Raw genomic sequence first — 21,706 nt, forward strand, 5'->3', positions numbered from 1 at the left:
TGAGCTCTGTCTCAAGTATGGTGGACTCTGTAAAACTTCGCCACGTTCGGGGCCCTCGATGTGATCTCATTGGTTAAGTAGCTCGACAAAACGAGATTTTTAATTAGTTTTCCACTAAATGGGTCCGAGAGGATACTGGCAAGGCGAGTGTATAGTTTTAGGTAGGTCACAGGTGAAGCAACTCCCTTAAGCCATCCTCTCCCACCCTCCTCCTTCTCCCCCAGCTAACACTGAGTCACAGGTGAAGTTTCGTGTTAGCCCCACGTAAGGCACCTGTGAGCTAAAAATCCGGGGGTTTTAATCACAATGGGATTACATAGTTAATGGTAGCCCATTGATAGATATGGAGAGGTGGATTTTCAGCTCAGAGCAGAGTTAATAAGCAACGCTTGTACCTGACACATGAAGTGCTGACACATTTGAAGATGAGTTGATTTTGAAAACTCTATGTTAAAGGGATGTAAGTTGCTATTGGGTGTAGCTACTCAAGAGAGTTTAGCCCACTTAGTTTTATCTCTCTTTTAAGATTAGAAGCTTCCTGAAGACAAAGATCCCATCATCTTTGAAGTTAGGTTAATTTTATCTCCTTCTATATCTGAAGACCTCTTTGCACATGGTAGGCAATAAATAGGTTACATTATATTGACTCTGCCACAGAGCCTAGTGCAGTTATATACGCTAACTTTTTTTTAATACATAAAGGGTTTATTTCTGTTTTAGTAAATCTATAAGGTTCTAAACATTTTTCACACTTCTCCATTCTTCCACATCATTTCTGAAACTGTGGCCCATCTTTTAAATTTCTAAAGTAATATACTCATTGTAAACCATCCAAAGTGAGTTTATTTTTTATATAGCTTTGAGAAGTTATACCCAAATTCCTAAATTTTGGTAGATCTAATTACACATTTCTAAAGAAATGAATTACTTGCATTTCTGCTTATATATTGCTGTTAAGGTGCATAATCTGTACCCACGTCATATATTCTGAATTTTGACAAAAGTCATGTCTGTTCTTTAGAGGACGAACCATCTTCACAAACTGTTTTAAGCCAAACAGTCCCAAAGAAAACTATCCAGAGAACACAAGAAACTCCGGGTAAGAAAAGTGATTTTGTTTTTTGCCTTATCTGCCAACTTTTTTTTATGTACACATGGTAGCCTGGTTCATCAAGGGTCCCAAATCATAACTTACTCGGCGGTTCGGTGAATCTTCTCTGTAGATTGTTTATTGGATTAAGCCATATAGGCATATGTCAAGAAAAGATGGGATGGATACTTGAGTAACTACTAATTACCTGCCACTTTGTGTATCGTCATTCATTCACATAACTCTGCAGGATCAATGTAGCGATTTTATAGGTGAGGAAACTGGAGCTCAGAGAAGCTAAGACTCTTCCCTATGATTACATGATATATGATGGAACCAAAATTCATACCCAGGTTTGTCTTCTCCAAAGCCTTTTCATTTTCCCTAAGCACCTCATTGTCACTCTCTTGTGTAATAATTAGCTACTCAGTGAAGTTCGTTAAGTGTGGTGTGCATGATTATGTCACACTACTTTCCATTTAAAATGGATTAAGTGGGGGGCACCTGGCTGGCTCAGTCAGTAAAGCATGGGACTCTTGATCTCAGGGTCATGAATTCACGCCCCATTTTGGGCATGGTGCCTCCTTAAAAAAATAAATAAAATAAAATGGATTAAGTAGTCTAGATAGTAAAATCATGACATGATATGGTCAGTGTTTCATCAAATCTAAAATGTCATCAGTTGTAAGATCTACCATCATTTTTTTATGTACCACCTAGAAAGAAGAAATACTGCCAATTAAACTATAATATGCCATAGATGGTATGATGCATCCCAATTTCAGAGATGTTAAAGTGTAGAAATATTTGTATCTTAGTATCAATGTAACATAGAAGTAGGCTACATTGATAGTCTACTTGAGTTTTAAAAACCATTTAAATTATTTTGAAAAGCAGGGGAAAGGATTTAGTTCAGTTATTAATGCTTAGTATCCTTTTAGTTTTTAGTTCTATTTATTTTCAGTTTGCTTTTTTTGATATTAGGAAAGTCCCACAACTGTAAATAATCGTAACTATGAAACTGACCATCCCTGGCTTTTTTTTTTTTTAATAACATATCTTGACTTGTTTCCTTATCCATTGCTTCTGATAAGATTATGCTTTGGGGTGCCTGGGTGTCTCAGTCATTTGAGCGTCAGACTCTTGATTTCAGCTCAAGTCATGATCTCAGGGTCCTGGGATCGAGCCCCACATTGGGCTCGCTGCTTGAGACTCTCTCCCTCTGCTCCTCCTCCTATGCATGCACGTGCGCACACACTCTCTCTCTAACTCAAATAAATCTTAAAAAAAAAAAAATTATGCTTTATAATTTGACCTATTCTGTTCTCAATTTAGAATAAAGTTCAAGTTTAGTTCCAAATAAACATACCCTTTATATTTGATGCCTATATTACTGTGTTAAGATTATAAACTCTCTTCGGGGCGCCTGAGTGGCTCAGTCGTTAAGCGTCTGCCTTTGGCTCAGGTCATGATCCCAGGGTCCTGGGATCGAGGCCCGCATTAGGCTCCATGCTCAGCGGGAAGCCTGCATCTCCCTCTCCCACTCCCTCTGCTTGTGTTCCCTGTCTCGCTGTCTCTCTCACTGTCAAAAAAAAAAAGGGTTATAAACTCTCTTAGAAAAATACTTTGAAGGGCGCCTGGATGGCTCAGTCAAGCATCCGACTTGGTTTTACCATGGGTCATGATCTCTTGGGTGATAAGATTGAGCCCCAAATAGGGCTCCCTGCTCAGTGGGGAATCTGCTTAAAGATTCTCTCCTTCTGTCCCTTCCCTCACTTGCACGCATGGTCTCTCTCTCTCAGATAAATAAATCTTTAAAAAATAAAGACCTAAACCAAGGGGCCACCTTCTAAAACAACCTAATAAAGACAACTACATCATTTGTCATCCTGTTTTTGTAAGTCATGTTAAACGTTGATTATATTAGCTTAGAAGACGGATACAGTTTGAACTCTTCTTATTGTTAGAAGTCCCAGAACTGAATTGTTTTCACATTAAAATAGCTGTTGGGTTGTTCATCCGGTTCAGTCCATGTATACTTACATGACTGTTCTGCGATCAGATTCATTCTTTACTGGAAATCATGAAGCTAATTTTACAACATGAAATTATATTAGGAGAATTTCATTTATTTTTCCTACAGTTAAATAGATATTTTTGTTCTAATAGTTGTGGTTCCTAGCTAAATAATCATGGATAATTATTTTTTAATGCCTACTATTTTATCACAAACATTTGATTCTTTGGCTGCTGAACATTTGATTCTTTGGAGCATTCATTCATTCTCCAGATATTTATCGAGCACCTACTTTATGCCAGTCCCCACACTAGATGCTGGGTGTGCGGTGGTGAGCAAAAGCAGGCAAGGGACAAAGATTGCTACAGAAGAAGGATACTTGCTATTTTATTCTCTAATACCTCTCTTTGGTACTCTTTCTCCTTCAAGTATCTTATATAAGGCGAGCATACAGGAAATGCTTCTTAAAAGATGGAACTGAAATAGTAATTGATGCCTATAGATTAAGTTGAGCTTTAGGTTTAACTAAATCTGAAAAGGGTGGGAATGCAGAAGAGGAAAAGAAGGAAGTTGTAATGATGGGATTATGAACATGTACAAGATTTATTTTTAAAGGTAATTCTTTAAGTTTTAAATACCTGATGTGTGAAGTACTAGCAACTAAGGTAGATATTTCATAAAATCTGAGAGCTGAAAGATTTAGGGAAGTCATCTGCTCAAAGTTTCTATCAGTGCAGGTATCCCTTTGTCAACATCCATTCATATAGTGCCTGATCATTTTCACTGAAATGGAAATCATTCCCTCACTATCTGTTTTGTTTTGGAGACAACAATAATTTATTTGTTTATTGTTTACTTGTTTATTTGTTCATTTCATATTTTTTTTAAATGTTTTCCTATATTAGTGGTGAGTGAAGATCCTATAATCAGCCTGCGTAGACCCCCTCTAAGAAGTCCAAGATCTGGTAAGAGATTATTTTGTCTGTTGGTTTAACTGTTTTATAAATATAGTTTTATTTTTAAATAGGTTAGCACGTGTATTCATATGGTTCAGAATTTAAAAGTTATTATAAATATACAATGAAAAATCTCCCTGCCCTCTCTGTCCTTTACGCACTCAGTCTCCTCATCAGAGGCAACCAATGTTTTCAGTTTCTTAGGTATTTTTTTAGAGATATTTTATGGAGATACAAGGAAACTCATGTATAAATATTTTCCTCCCTTCTTAACACAAATGTTAGCCCAATAAACACTCTTTTCTGCACCTTCCTAATTGTGTTTATTTCTATTTAATATATTAACACATCTTTCCATATACATATATAAAGGGCTTTCTTATTCTTTTTAAGAGGTTGTTCTTAATATGTTGCTATGATATTTTTTGTTAGCATGATGATTTTAAACTAGGATCAGGGACTTTTTATTTTTCCCAGCATAATGCTACTAAAAAAAAACAAGACTGAGGCTTTAATAGCTCAGGGCTATAAAATTTTTCTGCCTCATTTATATTTCTTTTTGACTAAAACCTCTAAGAAATGTTGCCCTTAAGTTGATTTCTTGACTATAAAAGAAAACTAGTAAAGTCATTCCAAGCAGTCTACTCTTGCTTCATTTTCAGAGTTTATTAGGGTACTTTCTCATGGAAACTAAAAAAGAACCTTATTTATCTTCACATTAGGTTTCTACTCCTCAGTCCTTTTCTTTAAGAAAGAATTAGGATGGTTTTTTTTGATGGATGGCTAACTGTTATTTTAAGTATTATAATGATAAAGATCTGTTAAGGTTTTGATGATGAACTTGTGGTAAAGAACCATATGATGCATTTCCTTTTAAGCTCTAATCATTTTCTTGCTATCTCTCTTGCAGATTCGGCATACAAAACAAATGGAAATACTAAAATGAGTGAATTAGGTTTGTTTATCTCTAATTCTTATAGGTTCTTTTTGAGGATTTTCATTACCAGAATACAGGAATATACACATTTAGTCGTGAGCTTGAGAATATTACTTTGTTCATTATCTCAGCTTGTGGGACACTGTCCCTATGGCCATGATCTTTCTTAATCACCCTGGTTTTTATTCTATCTGAAATTATGTCTTTTGTCATATTAATTTAAATTCGTATATGAACGTGTAATAACAAATACATTTTAATTTTTATTAATTAGACTTTGTTAAATTCACACTGCTGAGAGAAAAGGGGATCTCAACTTACATGCTCACATTTTTTCTTGATTTAGAAAGTAAATTCTAGATGTTTTTCATAGTAAGTTCAGTGTCCTTTGCCATGTTTGTTGAATTGGTTTAAATGCTTTTCCAGTGTTTGCCTTGGTGTAGGACATAAGATACCAAGAGTGAACCTACATTGATTGTGGTTGGACTTAGTTTTAAGTTACAGTATTTTTCTAAGTTTAGAGATGAGTCAAAAGGAAGGACGCTTCCTTTTTTTTAATAACTTGTTGCAACTTCTTTGAAATTCATCTTTCACTTAAGTTCAGGCTGATTTCTTAGAGACTTCAGGATTTAGTGTCTGGGTACTGAAAATGTTCCTTGCAGTATGCAACTCATGTGTACTCATACCCACCAGAGTTTCTCAAGTGTTCTATTTAAAAACTTAAAAAAAAGTTTTTAAGTTACAGTCTCTTAATTGGGATAGAAGTTGGAGCTGAATTAATCCAGTACTTTTACTTTCTATTGTAGATTTAGAAATTATTTTTGTAAGTACTTTATAATAAGAACTAACTTTTTAAAAACTGCTTTCCAGTTTAAAGAAAAATTTCTACAGGATTAATAGAGAATGGCATCCTCTCATTCTTTTTTATAGTAATGTTAGTACCTTCTTAGAGTATTAAAAGTGACTATTCATGGAGCTTGAGTATTATTGATATCCCCAAACTATTCTTTACACTCTCCTTCCTGCTACCCCATTCTGACTCTTCGCGAAAGCGTGATTGGCACTGAATAATCTTACAGGTACCGCTCTTAAAGGTGTCTGTATGGGGAGTTGGCCTCTGAGTAAAATCTGACCTGCAATCCTGTTTTTATACAGCCTGTGAGCTAAGAAAAGAGACCTCGTGTGGCTGGCAAAGTCTCAAATATTTACTATTTGGCCCTGTATAGAAAAAGTTTACCAGTCCCTGGTTTATACCAGTGGCAGGAATAAAGACCACAAATTACTCAAAGTGACATTTGTTTGTTCTAAGAGTAAATTCAGAGAGTTACATACTTACCTGGACATATTTATCATAGCACTCCATATTAGCCTGTATGGACAGCACAAGAAGAAAGGAGGCAAAATGACTCCTACATTCTATCTAGTCTTCTCTTTGAAAAAGCACCAGAATCTCATTTACGAAATCTTCTTATCTTTGTCCCCAGACAAGAGCAAAAAATAAGCAAAGTTTTATTTCCTTGAATATCCTTCACTTCTCACAGCAACACTCAATAAGTCTCTTGGAATAGAGACTCTATAATAAAGATATACTTGGAACTTTGTATTTTCCTTAAATTCTGTAACCAGGCAAAAGAAAGTGATACAATTAGTGGTTGGTTTCCACCAGGAGAGATGGTCTTAAGTGATCTATTCTTACGACAGACAAGTTCCTAGGACTTCTGAAAGTACCTTTTTCTAATTGGTTGAGATTATTGGAACAGCAGTACCTCCTTCACAGCTCCTTTAATTATTGCCGTGTGGCTATTAAGTGCTACAGCTTTTATAATTATTTTTTCCTCTTGAACCCACTTTATTTGGAATCAGGGTGGGGAGGGCTCCAGGCCCGCTGGGCCCGCAGCAGTGCTCGCACCTGGCTGATCCGCCAGTCGACACTGGAGCCCACCGTGCCACTCAAGGCAGTGTACTGCTCCACACTGTGTCTGTAGTACCACGGGCAGCTTGTGTCACCCACGAACAGGGGGCTGATGGCGCGTAGCTCCTTCAGCGATAACTGGTTGAGGGCAACCCCCTTGGTCTTGGCCATGAGCACTGCCTTCTTGGAGATCTTGTCCTGGTGGAATGGCATCCCTTTGCGGACCAGGTAGTAGGTGAGGTCAGTGGCCAGAATGTCCGGACTAAGACCTGTGCTGTGTTCTCACAGTGAATCTGGGGGACACTAGTGGGGGGGGAGGGGAATGGTGAGTCCTGGGGACCCTGGGTGGTGAAGCTGCCAGCCCCAGGCCCAAGCTCTATCCCCCTCAGCCAGGTTGTCCCCAGCTGTGGGCGGATGTACTCTGACCCAGCCTATTCTCTCTGCTTTGCCCCAGCTTTATAATATTTTAACTTTTTTTAAAAATTAAGGGTATTACTGCTCCAAATAAAAGTTTAATTTCTCAAAGTTTCTGCATAACCATAGGGAAGAATAATACCTTTTTAAAAAACAAGTGTTTTAACCTTCTACATGTAGAAGCAAAGGAGTTTAAAATAAAGGAAGATGAATACAAAAGAGGGAAATGAAATTAAAACTTCCGCATAGTCCTAGATGCTGCTGATTCATCATCAGATTGTATTTAAATATTTATACATTCTTTGCGGCTTAGGTTAAAAAGATGAAACTGGAAAGTTTAAAACCTTGCATAAAACCTAATTATTAAGCACTAATTTCACACTATTTTCTTGAGTGGTTAAGTAATGTTGTCATGGTATGAGAAATATTATATTAACAAAGCCTTAACTTAAAAATCTTTATTCTGTGATATAAAAACTTATTCATTTATTATATATATATAAATCGATCAGTGGCCTAAATGCTAGAACCATAAAGAACTACGACTTTTTTTTTTCTAGCTCTTACAGTACATGATCTAATGGAAAAGAAAAACAAGTTAGAAAAATTGTTGTAATGTTCTAAGTGTTGAAATGGTGGTACGTGTATGCGATAGGCTGGAGGAGAAGTGCCCCACACTGCAGGAGAGGTTGGGAAGGTTTCATGGAGGAAATGGCATTTGACCTGAATTTTGAAGATGAGTAGCAAGCAGAATGGGGAAAGAGATTTGCAGGTACTTGTAAATGTCTTGTAATAGACATCACTATCTTCAGAGTCTGTGCAGTATGAGAAATTAAACTCTTTTGCATTAGAGTCAACAGTCTCTGATTAGCTGTGACTCTGAGATATGTTAAATAACTTTTAGGATGACTTTCTAATAGTAGACTTGGAATTCTTGACCTTCATTTACTAAAATGAAAATCATGTTTTAAAAAAATTGTAAATATAGGCAAGACAATGGGTAGACTGATACAGTGATGTTTATTATAAAATCAAATAAACCTATAGGATTTATTATTATTTAGAACATCTAATTCATATCATTGGACTATGCATAGGCACAATGATATTAGTGATATCAAGACAACCTTGTTTAACAAGTTACTGTTCGTGTCTTGAATACTATTGATAAATATTGTTAGAAAAATTCTAAAGAAAGGACTTTTAAAGACTAGAATCAAAGTTTTAAAAGTGTTCAAAAATAGGTAAAATCCATGAAATAGGGAATACTTCAAATATAATGGTATAAAAAATAAATAGGGAGCTCCCGTATATAAGTTGGTTAAAAAAATAATTCTTAAATTCTCCCCCAGGCTAATTAGACAATACATATATAAAGAAGACAAAAGATATTGAATTTTAGGCAACCTTTATATGAGGGATTGATTATTAGGTGAATTGGCTCTGAACAAATTGACCTGGAGTTTAAAAAGTATGCAGAAATAAATTAGGATCAAAAAGAGAGGGTAACTACACTATTCATTTTTTTTTTTTACTGATAGCTCAATGAAGGAATATATAGATTCTAAAATCAATTTGGCCTTAAATTTTGCTATACCAAGTAATTTTTAAATTATATAAAACATAATGCCCTAATATAAATGTGACTTTAGCAAAGCTGCTGTTGTAAATGAGTTACCCTTAGAAGTTGTTGTTTGTTGGAACCTCAGAAGAGTTCAGCCCCTCTGTCTTTTCTTCATCAATTTATTCAAAAAATTATTGAGACAGATTTCTGGTTTCCCTCCCATTCCACATGTAAGAAGCTTGGAAGTCACCACGCCAACCTAACAGCAAATAAACACAACTGAAAAATCAAAAGCTCTTTTTGGATCTGTGAGAAAGGAGAGAACACAGGGCAAATGCCTGCCTCCCAGAGTAGAGAGACAAATACAGGATATCATGGCTTCTCAAGAGCTGACTCAAAAGTGGAGACTTTTGCAGGTACCAGTTCTGGGGTAGAAAAACCTGAGCTGTAACTGATGAATTGCCGGAGGCTCCATGTGGAGAAGTCTGAGAGTGAAAAATGCCAACGGGACCCAGTCTCATGGGGCCCTCACTATACTGTGAGATTTACCTCCAGGAGCTCAACCAAATCCCCATGGTGTATATATCAGAGAAAAATGCCCTCATGCTTTCGCAGGGAGAGGGGGGGAAAGGAATCATTTTGAAATATGTCAGAGCACTTTGTTCTTAATAAGGCCTGCCTTCAGGGCAATCTAGTTAACCAGAGCCTGACCTACTGGAGTATTATCAGAGCCCAACTGAGCTAGGAGAAGGAAAATTCCCTACTCTGGGCCACTCTAGACATCCTGTGCCATCTAAGGACGAAAGAAAAATATTGAGAACCACTTTTGAAGTTCACAGTTCAGAGGCATAAAGTCACTGAAAGAAAGAATTATAGGACAATGGAGCCCTTTCCCTCCCCTGACACCTCATCAGCACATTACTAAAGGCCTGTTTACAGCAGTTCTTTTTACCTAGTACATCGTGTTCAACCATCAGGACATAATCTTGAGATTAAGATTTGGTATCAAGAGGCAGCGTTCCTGATTTCAGCTCAGGTCATAATCTCAGGGTCGTGAGATGGAGGAGCCCTGTGTCAGGCTCTGCACTGGGCATGGAGCCTGCTTAAGATTCTCTCTCTGCCCCTCACATGTGCGTGTGAACGCATTTGTTCTCTCTCAAAAGAAAAAGATGTACCAAAAGGCAAAAAACAATTTGAAGAGACAGCTAACATCAGAACCAGATATGGCAGGAATGTTGGAGTTACAAAACCAGAAATTTAAAACAACTATGATTAATATCTTAGAGATTCTAACGGATAAAGTAGACAGCATGCACAAACAGATGGGACAATATAAACAGAAATGAAATCCTAAGAATCAGAAAGAAATGCTAGAGATTAAAAATAAAAACAAAAACAAACACTCTGATAGAAATGAAGCCTGCCTTTGATGGACATACTAGATTGGACATGGCTGAGGAAAAAAATTTCTGTGCTAGAGGGCATATCAATAGAATTCTCAAATGATAATGTGATCTGATAGAGGTGTTAACTAAGGCTGTGGTGGTGGTAATGCAATATATAAATTATCAAGTCAGCATGTTATATACAAACTTACACAATGTTGTGTGTCAGTTATACCTTAATTTTAAAAACTAGAATTCTCAGCCAAAAGGAAGGAGAAACAAGGACTGAAAAAAACAACATCCAAGGACTATACAGCTATAAAATGTGTAACACACATAATCGGAGTGCCAAAAGAAGAAAAAAGGAACAGAAGAAATACTTGAAACAATAGTGATTAAGAATTTCCCCAAGTTAATGTCAGACACCAAATCACAGATTCAGGAAGCTCAGAGAACACCAAGCAGAATAAATGCCAAAAAAATACACGTGGGTGTTTATCATTTTCAAACTACAGAAAATCAAAGATAAAACCTGAAAGAAGCTAGAGGAAGAAAACACCTGACCTATAAAGGAACAAAGATAAGAATTACATCCAACTTTTCTTCAGAAACCATACAAGCAAAAAAGAGTGGAGTGAATGATTTTAAGTGTTGAGATTTAAAAAAAAAAATGACCAAGCTAGAATTCTGTACCTTGCAAAATTATCTTTCAAAGGTAAAGCCTTTACCCAGGCTAACCAAGGAAAAAAGAAAAAAGAGAAACTAAGAAAAAAATGACACAAATTACTATAGATAGAAGCAGAGGAAATACTTCCCAACTCATTCTGTGGGGCCAGCATTCCCCTAATACCAAAACCAGACAAATACAAGAAAACAAAACTACAGATCAATATCTCATGAACATAGATGCAACAACAGTCTTCCACAAAATACTAGCAAAATGAATCCAAACTACAAAACGAATCAGGGGCACCCGGCTGGCGCACTCAGTAGAGCATGGGATTCTTGATCTAGGGATTGTGAATCCGAGCTCCACATTGGGTGTAAAGATTACTTAAAATTTTTTTTTAAATCTTAAAAAAAGAAAGGCACACTAGAACCAAGTAGGATTTGTCCCAGGTACGCAAGGCTGGTTCAACATTTGAAAATCTATCACATCAACAAACTAAAAAAGAAAAGTCACATGATCATGTTGATAGATGCAGAAAAAGCATGTGACAGAATCCAACACCCATTCATGATAAAAACTCTATCAGTAAACTAGGAATAGAGGGGATCTTTCTCAACTTTATAAGACTACAAAAAATCTTACAGCTAACCTCATAATGGTGAGAAACTGGGAGCTTTTGTATTAGTATTAGTGCTAAAAAGAAATAGCTATCAAGCTATGAAAAGACATAAAGGAACCTGAATGCACATTTAGGCAGAGATGGCCCTGCTTACCATTCCTTACCAACATTGTGCTGGAAGTTCTAGCTAATGCCGTTAAGACAAAAGGAGACAAAAGGTATACAGGTTGGGAAGAAAAAAACTGTCTTTTTTCACTGGTAACATGATCATCAATGTAGAAATCTAAAAGAATGGACAAAAAATAGGAACTGATAAGCAATTATAGCAAGGTTATGGGATGCAAGTTTAATACACCAAAGCTAATCACTGTTGTACATACCAGCAATGAATAGGAGAAATTTGAAATAAAAAACAATACAATTTACAATAGCATCCCTTCCCCAAATGAAATACTGAGGTATAAATCTAAGAAGTTATGTACAAAATCTATCTGAGAAAAACTACAAAATTAATGAATAAAATCAAAGAATTTACTTAAAGGGAGGTTCCACATTCATGGATAAGATGACTCTGTTGTCAAGGTGTCAGTTCTTTTCAACTTAATCTATAGATTCAGTGCATTCCCAATGAAAATCCCAACAACTTATTTTGCGGATATTAAAAAATGATTAAGTTTATATAGAGAGTTGAAAGATCCAGAATAGCCAAGACAGTATTGAAGAACAAAGTAGAAGGGCTCAACCTCCAGTAATCGAGACAGTGTGGTGTTGGTAAAACAGTAGACAAATAGATCAATAGAATAGAATAGAGAACCCATAAATAGACCACGTGTAGTCAACTGATCTTTGACAGAGGAGTGAAGGCAATACAATAGAGGCAAAGAGAGTCTTTATTAAAGAGTGCTGGAACAACTGGATCTACATGTAAAAAAATGAATGTAGACACAGACCTTAAACTCTTTGCAAAAATTAAAATGTATCACAGACTTAAATATAAATTTTAAAGAACTAGAAAACAACTGGAAGATACCAGGAGAAAACCTAGAGGACTTTGGATGTGGTAATGACTCTTTAGATATAAACCAAAAACACAACCCATGGAAGAATTGGTAAGCTGAACTTCACTAAAGTTAAAAACTTCTCTGCAAAAGACAATGACAAGAGAATAACACAAGCCACAGACTGAGAGCAAATACTTGCAAATGACACATCTTATAAAGGGCAGTTATCCAAAATATACAAAAAACTCTTAGAACTCAACAATAAGAAAACAACCTGATTGAAAAATGAGCCATACAAAAAAACCTGCACACACATTAATAGCGGCTTTATTCATAATTGCCAAAGCTTGGAAGCAACCAACATGTCTTTCGGTAAGTGAATGGATAAATAAACTGGCACATCCAGACAACGGAGGAGTATTCAGTGCTAAAAAGAAAGGAGCTATCAAGCCATGAAAAGACACGCAGGAACCTATATGACATTCTGGAAAAGGCAAACCTATTGAGAGTAGAAAGATTAATGGTCATCGAGGATTTGGCGGTGGCGGTGGCGGTGGCAGTGGCGGTAGGGGAAGGATGAATAGGATAGAGCACAGAGGATTTTTTAGGGCATAAAAATTCTCTGTGTGATACCATAATGATGGGTACATGTCACTATACATTTGTCTAAACACAGAATGTGCAACACCAAGAGTGAATTGTAATGTAAATTAGGGTCTTTGGGTGATTGATGTGTAAATATAGATCCATCAATGACACCACTTTTCAACAAACAGAACACTGGTGGGGGATGTTGATAATGGAGGAGTCTATGCATGTGTAGGCCAGGGACCGTATAGGAAATCTATCTGCCTTCCCCTCAATTTTGCTGTGAATTTAAACTGCTCTTTAAAAAGAATTAATTTAAAAAGTAATTATGCCATTATAAATGAGATTGATGCAGTGGTAGATGGGTAGTAGACTAGAAATCAGAAGGGCTTGTGTTCAGGTCCTTTTTTTATTTGTTCAGACACCCTTAGAAAAATCACTTAATATCAACGAGCCTTATCCAGGAGAGTATTCCCTTATGACGTTATGGGAATCAGATTGCAGACATGATGGTTTTTTCTGAAAACTAGCAGCATGCAAATATCAAGGGCTTAACTATTATTAAGATAACGACTTAAGGCATAACCATTGATTCTTCTTTTTTTTAAAGATTTTATTTATTCATTTGAGACACAGAGATAGAGCATGAGCAGGGGGAGAGGCAGAGGAGAAGCAGGCTCCCAGCTAGGTCAGGAACCCCATGTGGGGCTCCATCCCATGACCCTGGGAGAATGACCTGAGCTGAAGGCAGACATTTAACCATCTGAGCCACCCAGGCACCCCGTAACCATTGATTCTTAAGAAAACATCTTTTGTTTGCGTGCTATGGGATTAGTTATATGAATAAAGAATGTAAACTGCTGTACAAAAGACAAGTACAATAATAGTTACATGCTTAGAAAACTCCAAAAGGGGAATGATATCTTTTTGTATGAATGGAAATATTTATGAAAAAGTTTTAAGAGAATAGCACTAAGGCAAGTTTGACTTTCCATTTTTCTGCTTGGAAAAGAAAATTGAAAAGACAGTCTCCCTAAAGATCCTAAATTAAAATGCAATATAATATACCAGATTCTAGCTTTTTAAAAGTACAGAGTATGTGTAGTTAATGGTTAGTTTTTTTCTTATACCAAAAATACTGGCAAATATATTTCACATGTTGATTTACACTTGCCACTATTATAGTAGGAGTAGTTTGACCAGTGTTATATTAATATAATTAAACTGATCTGAAGAAAAGATTCCCAAATTCACCATATAATGTGTTGGCCCTTGCCTTCCACAGTGGTTTTCCCTTTTTGAAAAGCAAATAGGGATTAAAATCATTAGAAGGAAAAGCTAAAAAGAAACAGATTTCACAATGAATCATGGAACACTACATCAAAAGCTAATGAAATGATGTAATGTATGGTGATTAACATAACAATAAAAAATAAAAAAACAGATTTCAGCTTTGTGAGCAGTCTATTTCATGCTACTTCTCAAATGATCACTCAGCAATGTTTTAGCCCAATTATGCAATGCCACATTTGGGTTTATCTCCCTTTAATAAAAATCTTTCAGAATAGCCCTACATTTAAAATTTGTTTGATACATTTTCTCATTTATCTTTGTCCAAATTCTCTGGCTCTGAGAAATAGTGGTGTTCATGAACTTGCTGGAGCTAGACAGAGTTTCTTTCCCTCTTTCTTTCTTCCTTTTTGGATATATCAGTGCAATAAAGAACTGGTTCATCAGTTCTGCCAGGATGGTGGGTTTCTAAAGAGAGTGTAGGGAATCTGGCAGATAGAATGAGAATACAGTTAACCTTTATAGGGACTGGAATATTTGTCAACAGAATTTAATGTTTTCTGCAAACAGGGTACATTTTAGAGTACAAACGGACCTGCAGCTGAAAGAAAAATAAACTCTTCCTGATTCTAGTTTGTATCAGACTTATTTCTGAAATAACCTAGAGAGATATAATATGTGTATTTTTAAGATTTAATAGGAAAAAAGCTTAGTTGGTCCATCTTTATGTTCACTTTCCTAAATTATATGCTTTTGTTTATTCCTGAGCTTTAGCTTCTGACACTATGTTTGACATGTCTGCTTTTCTTTTCTAGAAGCCACCGGTGTCCAACAGAAGGTCAATTTTTCTGAAGGAGGTATTTTCTTTTAAAATATTCTAAATCTTTTTTTCCCCATTAACATGAGGTGCAAGTTTGACAGGTATTTGAGAGCAGAAAATAGTGTATTTTTCTTCACAAAAAAAAAAAATTCATGCTTATCTGATGGGCCGGTAAAATAGGATAGCGTGAGCAATGATAGTCTTTATATGCATTTTAAGCATCTTTTGTCTGAGTTAATAATTTTAAGCAAAGTTAATAAAAAAAGGTTCTAGCATATGCTGGCCTATGACTATGGTATTAAAATAATCATTTTTTCAAAATCAGTCTGTGAATAGTACAGTAAAATTTAATCCATTTTAGAACCTGCCATAATCTAAGGTTACCTGCATACCATTTTAGAACCCGCCATAATCTAAGGTTACCTGCATAACAAAATGTTTGTTATGGGTGTATGTGTACATCCCCCTTTCAGAAACACAGATGGACATATGTAAACACATGTGTGTGCATATACTAATCTTGTCTGAATTTGCACACTGACTATATGTAGTTCCTCCCATAAGATAGAATTTTTCCACTATTTAATGCTCATTTGCTTACTCTCTGACTCTACAGTAAAGCTTCAGAATATAATCTTGTAGATACTACTCTGAATATTTGTTTGAGATATAATTATGTACCTCAGAGAACATTAATGTGCTCGATTTTAGCTTATATGAAAATTTGTGATCCAGAATAGTAAGCATAATAAATAGCAATTCTGTATCTGATAATTAGAGAAGCTTCATTTTAATGTTGAATTACTTATTTTTCTAGATCTTTAGAGCATTAGAATAAAGACTATACTAGTATATTATTTACTTCTTTTTAGGAGAAACTGAACAGGATGATCAAGACAGCTCTGACAGTGATATTACTACTGTTAAGGTCAGATCCGGGGATTCTCTTGATTCTGGAGGTAACATTGCTTTATATACATATGACTTTATCTTAGGAGGTGTCTTTTTAGTTAAAATATAAAGGTATTTGTGAATCTGCTTTTTAAAAAAATACTCCAAAGTATTTTATAAAAACTATTTAAAAAGTGTACTTTTTAATATTTATGAAAATTACTGATTTCATGTGTGCATCTAATTAGTAATGTAGTGCCATATAACATCTAAACAAATAAGTCACTTTTTAGCCTACTTTGATATTGATGAAATATAAGATATTTTTTGTGCTCAAAAGAAGTAGTTTTTAAAAAAACATTGTAGAGAGGGACGCCTGGGTGGCTCAGTCAGTTAAGCATCTAACTTAGGCCCTGGTCATGATCCCAGGGCCTAATTGAGCCCCATGTTGGGTTCCCCTCTTAGCAGGGAGTCCATTGTCCCTCTCCCTCTGCCCCTCCCTCCACTTGTGTACTTATGCGTGTGTGTGTGTATGTGTGTGTGCATGTGCTTCCTCTCTCCCTCTCAAATAAAATCGTTAAAAAATTTTAAAAATGTTATAGAGAAACTGATCTCATTGGCAGTGGTACTCATTACACTATCAGGAATGTTAGTTAGCTTTTAGGAAGTTTTTTTTTTTAATTTTATTTTATTATGTTATGTTAATCACCATACATTCCATCATTAGTTTTTGATGTAGTGTTCCATGATTCATTGTTTGAGTGTAACACCCAGCGCTCCATTCAATATGTGCCCTCTTTAATACCCATCACCAGGCTAACCCATCCACCCACCCCCCTCCCCTCTAGAACCCTCAGTTCGTTTCTCAGAGTCCATAGTCCCTCATGGTTCGTCTCCCCCTCTGATTCCCCCGTTTCATTTTTCCCTTCCTACTATCTTTTTTTAACATATAATGTATTATTTGTTTCAGAGGTACAAGTCTGTGATTCAACAGTTTTACACAATTCACAGCAGTCACCATAGCACATGCCCTCCCCAATGTCTATCACCCAGCCACCCCATCCCTCCCACCCCCCCACTCCAACAACCCTCAGTTTGTTTCCTGAGATCAAGAATTCCTCATATCAGTGAGATCATATGATACATGAAGTTTTAATATACCTAGGTAATCGCTTTTATCTCTGGATTGTTCAAATTCACACCAGGTCAATAATAACAGTTTATGATTGTTCACATGAATTTGTGTTTTATTAAAGGAAAGAATTGACTGAAGAGAAAAAAAATACCAATTGAGGCTTAAGAGAGTCCTGAACCAATTTGTAAACTCTGTAAATAATGAATAATTTATATTTTAGTCCTATGAAAGAGTAATTCTCCACTTTCCCCTTACCACCTTTTGAGAATTTCCGTAATTCCAGTTTTACTTCATCATTTCATTTTCAAAATAAGCTCATAAGCTGGTTTATGGGCATTTGGTATTCTCTATATTTCCCACCCTTCCTCATTTTCCCCCATTCTTTCTTGATACAGAAATCCCAGAGGAGATATGCACCATTCTAGCATAGTGGTTAAGAACATGGGCTCTGGAGCCAGAATCCCTGGGTTCCACTCCTCCACTACTAGGTTGGTGCCCTCAGGCCATTGTTTAACTTCTGTGTTCCTCAGTTTCCTCATCTGGGTTGTTAAGAGGTTAAATTAGTTCACATGTGCAAGCACCTAGAAAGTACCTGTCACATAGTAAACACTTAAATTAAGTGTTCTGATTAGTTTTGGTATATGTATACACAAAGCTCTAAAAATTAAGAGACTGATTAAGCCATTCATATAGCCAGTAATTTGATGCTATTGCCACTAGCATATAGCTCTTCAAAACTACATAAACCGCAGGCTCTGTGATCCCTTTAAAATTCTAATAAATTCTTAATGAAGCACCTACCCACATGCAGAAGAAAACTCTAGCTAAAGAACAAAATACAGATCTTCCTAGATTATTTTCTGGGTTAATTATCAGCGAAGAGATACAAGAATAAACAAATGAGAAGGGATAAAAAGAGAGAGAGAGAGAGGCAAACCAAGAAACAGACTCCTAACTGTAGAGAACAAACTGACCAGAGGGGAGGTGAGAGGGGGGATGGGCGAAACAGGTGATGGGGATTAAGGAGTGCACTTGCTGTGATGAGCACCAGGGATTGTGTGGAAGTGTTAAATAATTGTACATCTGAAACTAATATTATACCATATGTTAACTAACTAGAATTTAAATAAAAACAAAGATCCATTGGAGTGCAGGAAGAAAATACTAGAATTTCATGGATGTTTATATTTTATTTCATCCATTTAAAATGTCTATTTTTATTTTATAATAAATGCAACATGTTAATTAATATATTATTTCAGTAATACATGTATATGTTTTGGAGATTGATGCTCCAATTTTTTTAGTAATAGGAATACAGTAACAAAAATATTTAGCTACCACCCTGAATATGTCAAATGCTCCTGCATCTGATCGCTTTTGAACAGATTTAGTTACGATTTCCATTTTTATATGAAAACAAGATTTTAAAGAAGAGTAGACTAAAATATGTAATATGTAACGTATTGGCCACTTACAAGAAAAATTTGAGGCAAAATGGGTGTTAATGATTTCAAGAAGATCCATTATAAACTTTCAAAATATTCCCCAATTCAAAGCTTTTTATTATCTCCCTTACCTCATGCCATGTTCTATATCTTACATTTTTTTCTTTAGGAAGTGGTTAGGGAAAGAGTTAATTAGTTAATTTTTTAAATACAACATGACTCTTTAGAAACTTTTTAAAAATAAATTGTGAGCCCAAGTGTTGAATTCCCTAGGGTATTACTGAATATCTTTGCTCCTTTGATTACTCATTGTTCTCTTATAAAATATGCATTTAAAAAGTACAATATACTTTACAGTGTACTATATTTATTTTTGTTGTGTTTTTAGATCAAACCCCCAGATCATCAACTCAATATCCAGAATCATTTTGGCAGTCATCACAAAGTAAGAGTAAAACCATGTCTTCAACTCTTAAAAGTCTACCTGTATGTGTGGTCAAATGTTGTTTTTATTTTTGAAGATCCTCTTTTCCACTTTAACCTGAAGTGTTGAAAAAGAGGTCTAGTGAATGCTAAAACACTCACCCAGCATCTTGAATTTGCTTCAGCTCTGTACTCAAGCTTGAATTTTATTTTAAAAAACAAGAATCTGCGTTCTTCAACTTGTTGAATGTCCTTGCTTCCCATATAAATTTGTTGACTGTTTTTAGTTTAATTTAACTAATGTAGTTTGAGCATACTTATATGGACATATTCTAATAAGAATATAAAATTGTATATGTAGTGTGATTTGAGCTCTATTGCAAAAGTTTGGAAGGTTGAATGAGTAACAAACCAAGGTATAGTAAAAAGTTAATGATAAGGTAGGTGGTAGGTATATAAAAATCTTAGAACCTCGCTTACAATCTTGAAAATTTTCACAATGTGTTGAGCAATTTTAACAAAAGAAAAGATTGGAAAGTAATATACTAAAATGCTACTAACGATTTGTTCAGGATGGTAGAATAACTGGTGACATTTTTCTTTTCCTTTTCTTCTGTATTTTGCAGATTATCTACAGTGGATATGTGTTTCTTAAGCAGAAATGATACTGTTTTCCATTTTTAAACCAAGTCCCAGAATTTGAGTTAGTTATTAATCAACCTAAAATATCCTTGTATATAAAATCTTCAAGGACTTTTTTTTCTTTCCACATCACCTTTTTTGAAATATGAGACTGTATTTATTTACTTATTTATTTATAAAGATTTTATTTCTTTATATGACAGAGAGAGAGAGAGAGCACAAGCAGGGGGAGTGGCAGGCAGAGAGAGAGGGAGAAGCAGACTCCCCTGCTGAGCAGGGAGCCCGATTCAGGGCTCGATTCCAGGACCCTGGGATCATGACCTGAGCCAAAGGCAGACGCTTAACTGACTAGCCACCCAGGCGTCCCATGAGACTGTTTTTAAGGAGGAAGTCTTTAGAAATTTGCTTTGTAATCACTGTTTATAGAATTCCACTTTATTTCACTTTATATATATTTAGTTTTTAGAAGGTCCTGGGTTTGAAGTTAAAACTGCAATAAAACAAAACCCACCCACTAAGACACAAAAATAAATCATTTGTGGAAAATTACTTGCTAAATCATCTTATGTCTTTGCCTTTGTTATTCTACGTCTTTGATTTTTGGAAGCTCTTAAAAGTATCTCCCTATATAAATTATGCTACATGCATATAGTGGAATACTTTTTAATTATGAAAAATTAGTACTTTGTATACTAATGAATAGGTGATCAAGATATATATCCTTAAATCTAAGATGCCATTATTTTATGTGTCACTGAGAAAGATAAACCATCCAGTTAAACTATGACTTATCCTTGATTATAAGATACAGACCTAGGTCAGAGGTGTTTTTTAAAAAGTATTTCTTGGGGTGCCTGGGTGGCTCAGTTAGTTAAGGGTCCGATGTTGGTTTCAGCTCAGGTCATGATCTCAGGGTTGTGGTATTGAGCCCCGTGTTGGGCTCTGCACTCAGCACAGAGTTTGTTTGAGATTCTTTCCCTCTCCCTCTCCCCCTCCTTCCCCTTCTGCCCTACCCCCCCCCACGCCGCTCCCTCCCTGCCCCCTCACATGTACACACGCTCTCAAATAAATAAATAAATCTTAAAAAAAATACTTGTAGAGGTGCCTGGGAGGCTCAGTCGTTAAGTGTGCCTTCGGCTCAGGTCATGATCCCAGGGTCCTGGGATTGAGCCCCGCATTGGGCTCCCTGCTCGGCGGGAAGCCTGCTTCTCCCTCTCCCACTCCTCCTGCTTGTCTTCCCTCTCTCACTGTGTCTCTCTCTGTCAAATAAATAAATAAAATCTTTAAAAAATAAAAATAAAGTACTTCTTTGTTTTTAATTTTTTATTGTTATGTTAATCACCATACATTACATCATTAGTTCTTGATATAGTGTTCCATGATTCATTGTTTGTGCATAACACCCAGTGCTCCACGCAGAATGTGCCCTCTTTAATACCCATCACCAGGCTAACCCATCCCCCCACCCTCCTCCCCTCTAGAACGCTCAGTTTGTTTTTCAGAGTCCATCGTCTCTAATGGTTCGTCTCCCCCTCCAACTTACTCCCCTTCATTCTTCCTCTCCTGCTATCTTCTTTTTCTTTTTTCTTAACATATGTTGCATTATTTGTTTCAGAAGTACAGATCTGTGATTCAACAGTCTTGCACAATTCACAGCACTCACCATAGCACATACCCTCCCCAGTGTCTATCACCCAGCCACCCCTTCCCTCCCACCCCCCACCACTCCAGCAACACTCAGTTTGTTTCCTGAGATTAAGAAGTCCTCATATCAGTGAGGTCATAAGATACATGTCTTTCTCTGATTGACTTATTTCACTCAGCATAACACCCTCCAGTTCTATCCACGTCCTTGCAAATGGCAAGATCTCATTCCTTTTGATGGCTGCATAATATTCCATTGT

At 36.1% G+C, this 21,706-nt stretch overlaps 1 protein-coding gene across 2 annotated transcripts in view; it reads left to right on the plus strand.

The window, feature by feature from the left end:
* Positions 1-21,706, plus strand: part of TOR1AIP1 (torsin 1A interacting protein 1) — a 39,777-nt gene that overhangs the window by 1,566 nt on the left and 16,505 nt on the right. For both annotated transcript variants that reach the window (XM_028121502.2, XM_028121501.2), the window contains exons 2-7: positions 1,022-1,099; positions 4,013-4,072; positions 4,974-5,018; positions 15,259-15,300; positions 16,136-16,222; positions 19,126-19,182. In XM_028121502.2, coding sequence (XP_027977303.1) covers positions 1,022-1,099; positions 4,013-4,072; positions 4,974-5,018; positions 15,259-15,300; positions 16,136-16,222; positions 19,126-19,182 — 369 coding nt within the window. The remainder of the gene's footprint in view (positions 1-1,021; positions 1,100-4,012; positions 4,073-4,973; positions 5,019-15,258; positions 15,301-16,135; positions 16,223-19,125; positions 19,183-21,706) is intronic.

The sequence above is a fragment of the Eumetopias jubatus genome, unplaced genomic scaffold (genome assembly GCF_037043125.1).
Source record: "Eumetopias jubatus isolate StellerSeaLion01/CBP00866 unplaced genomic scaffold, mEumJub1_p1.0 scaffold_12, whole genome shotgun sequence".
NCBI classification, from domain to species: domain Eukaryota; kingdom Metazoa; phylum Chordata; class Mammalia; order Carnivora; family Otariidae; genus Eumetopias; species Eumetopias jubatus.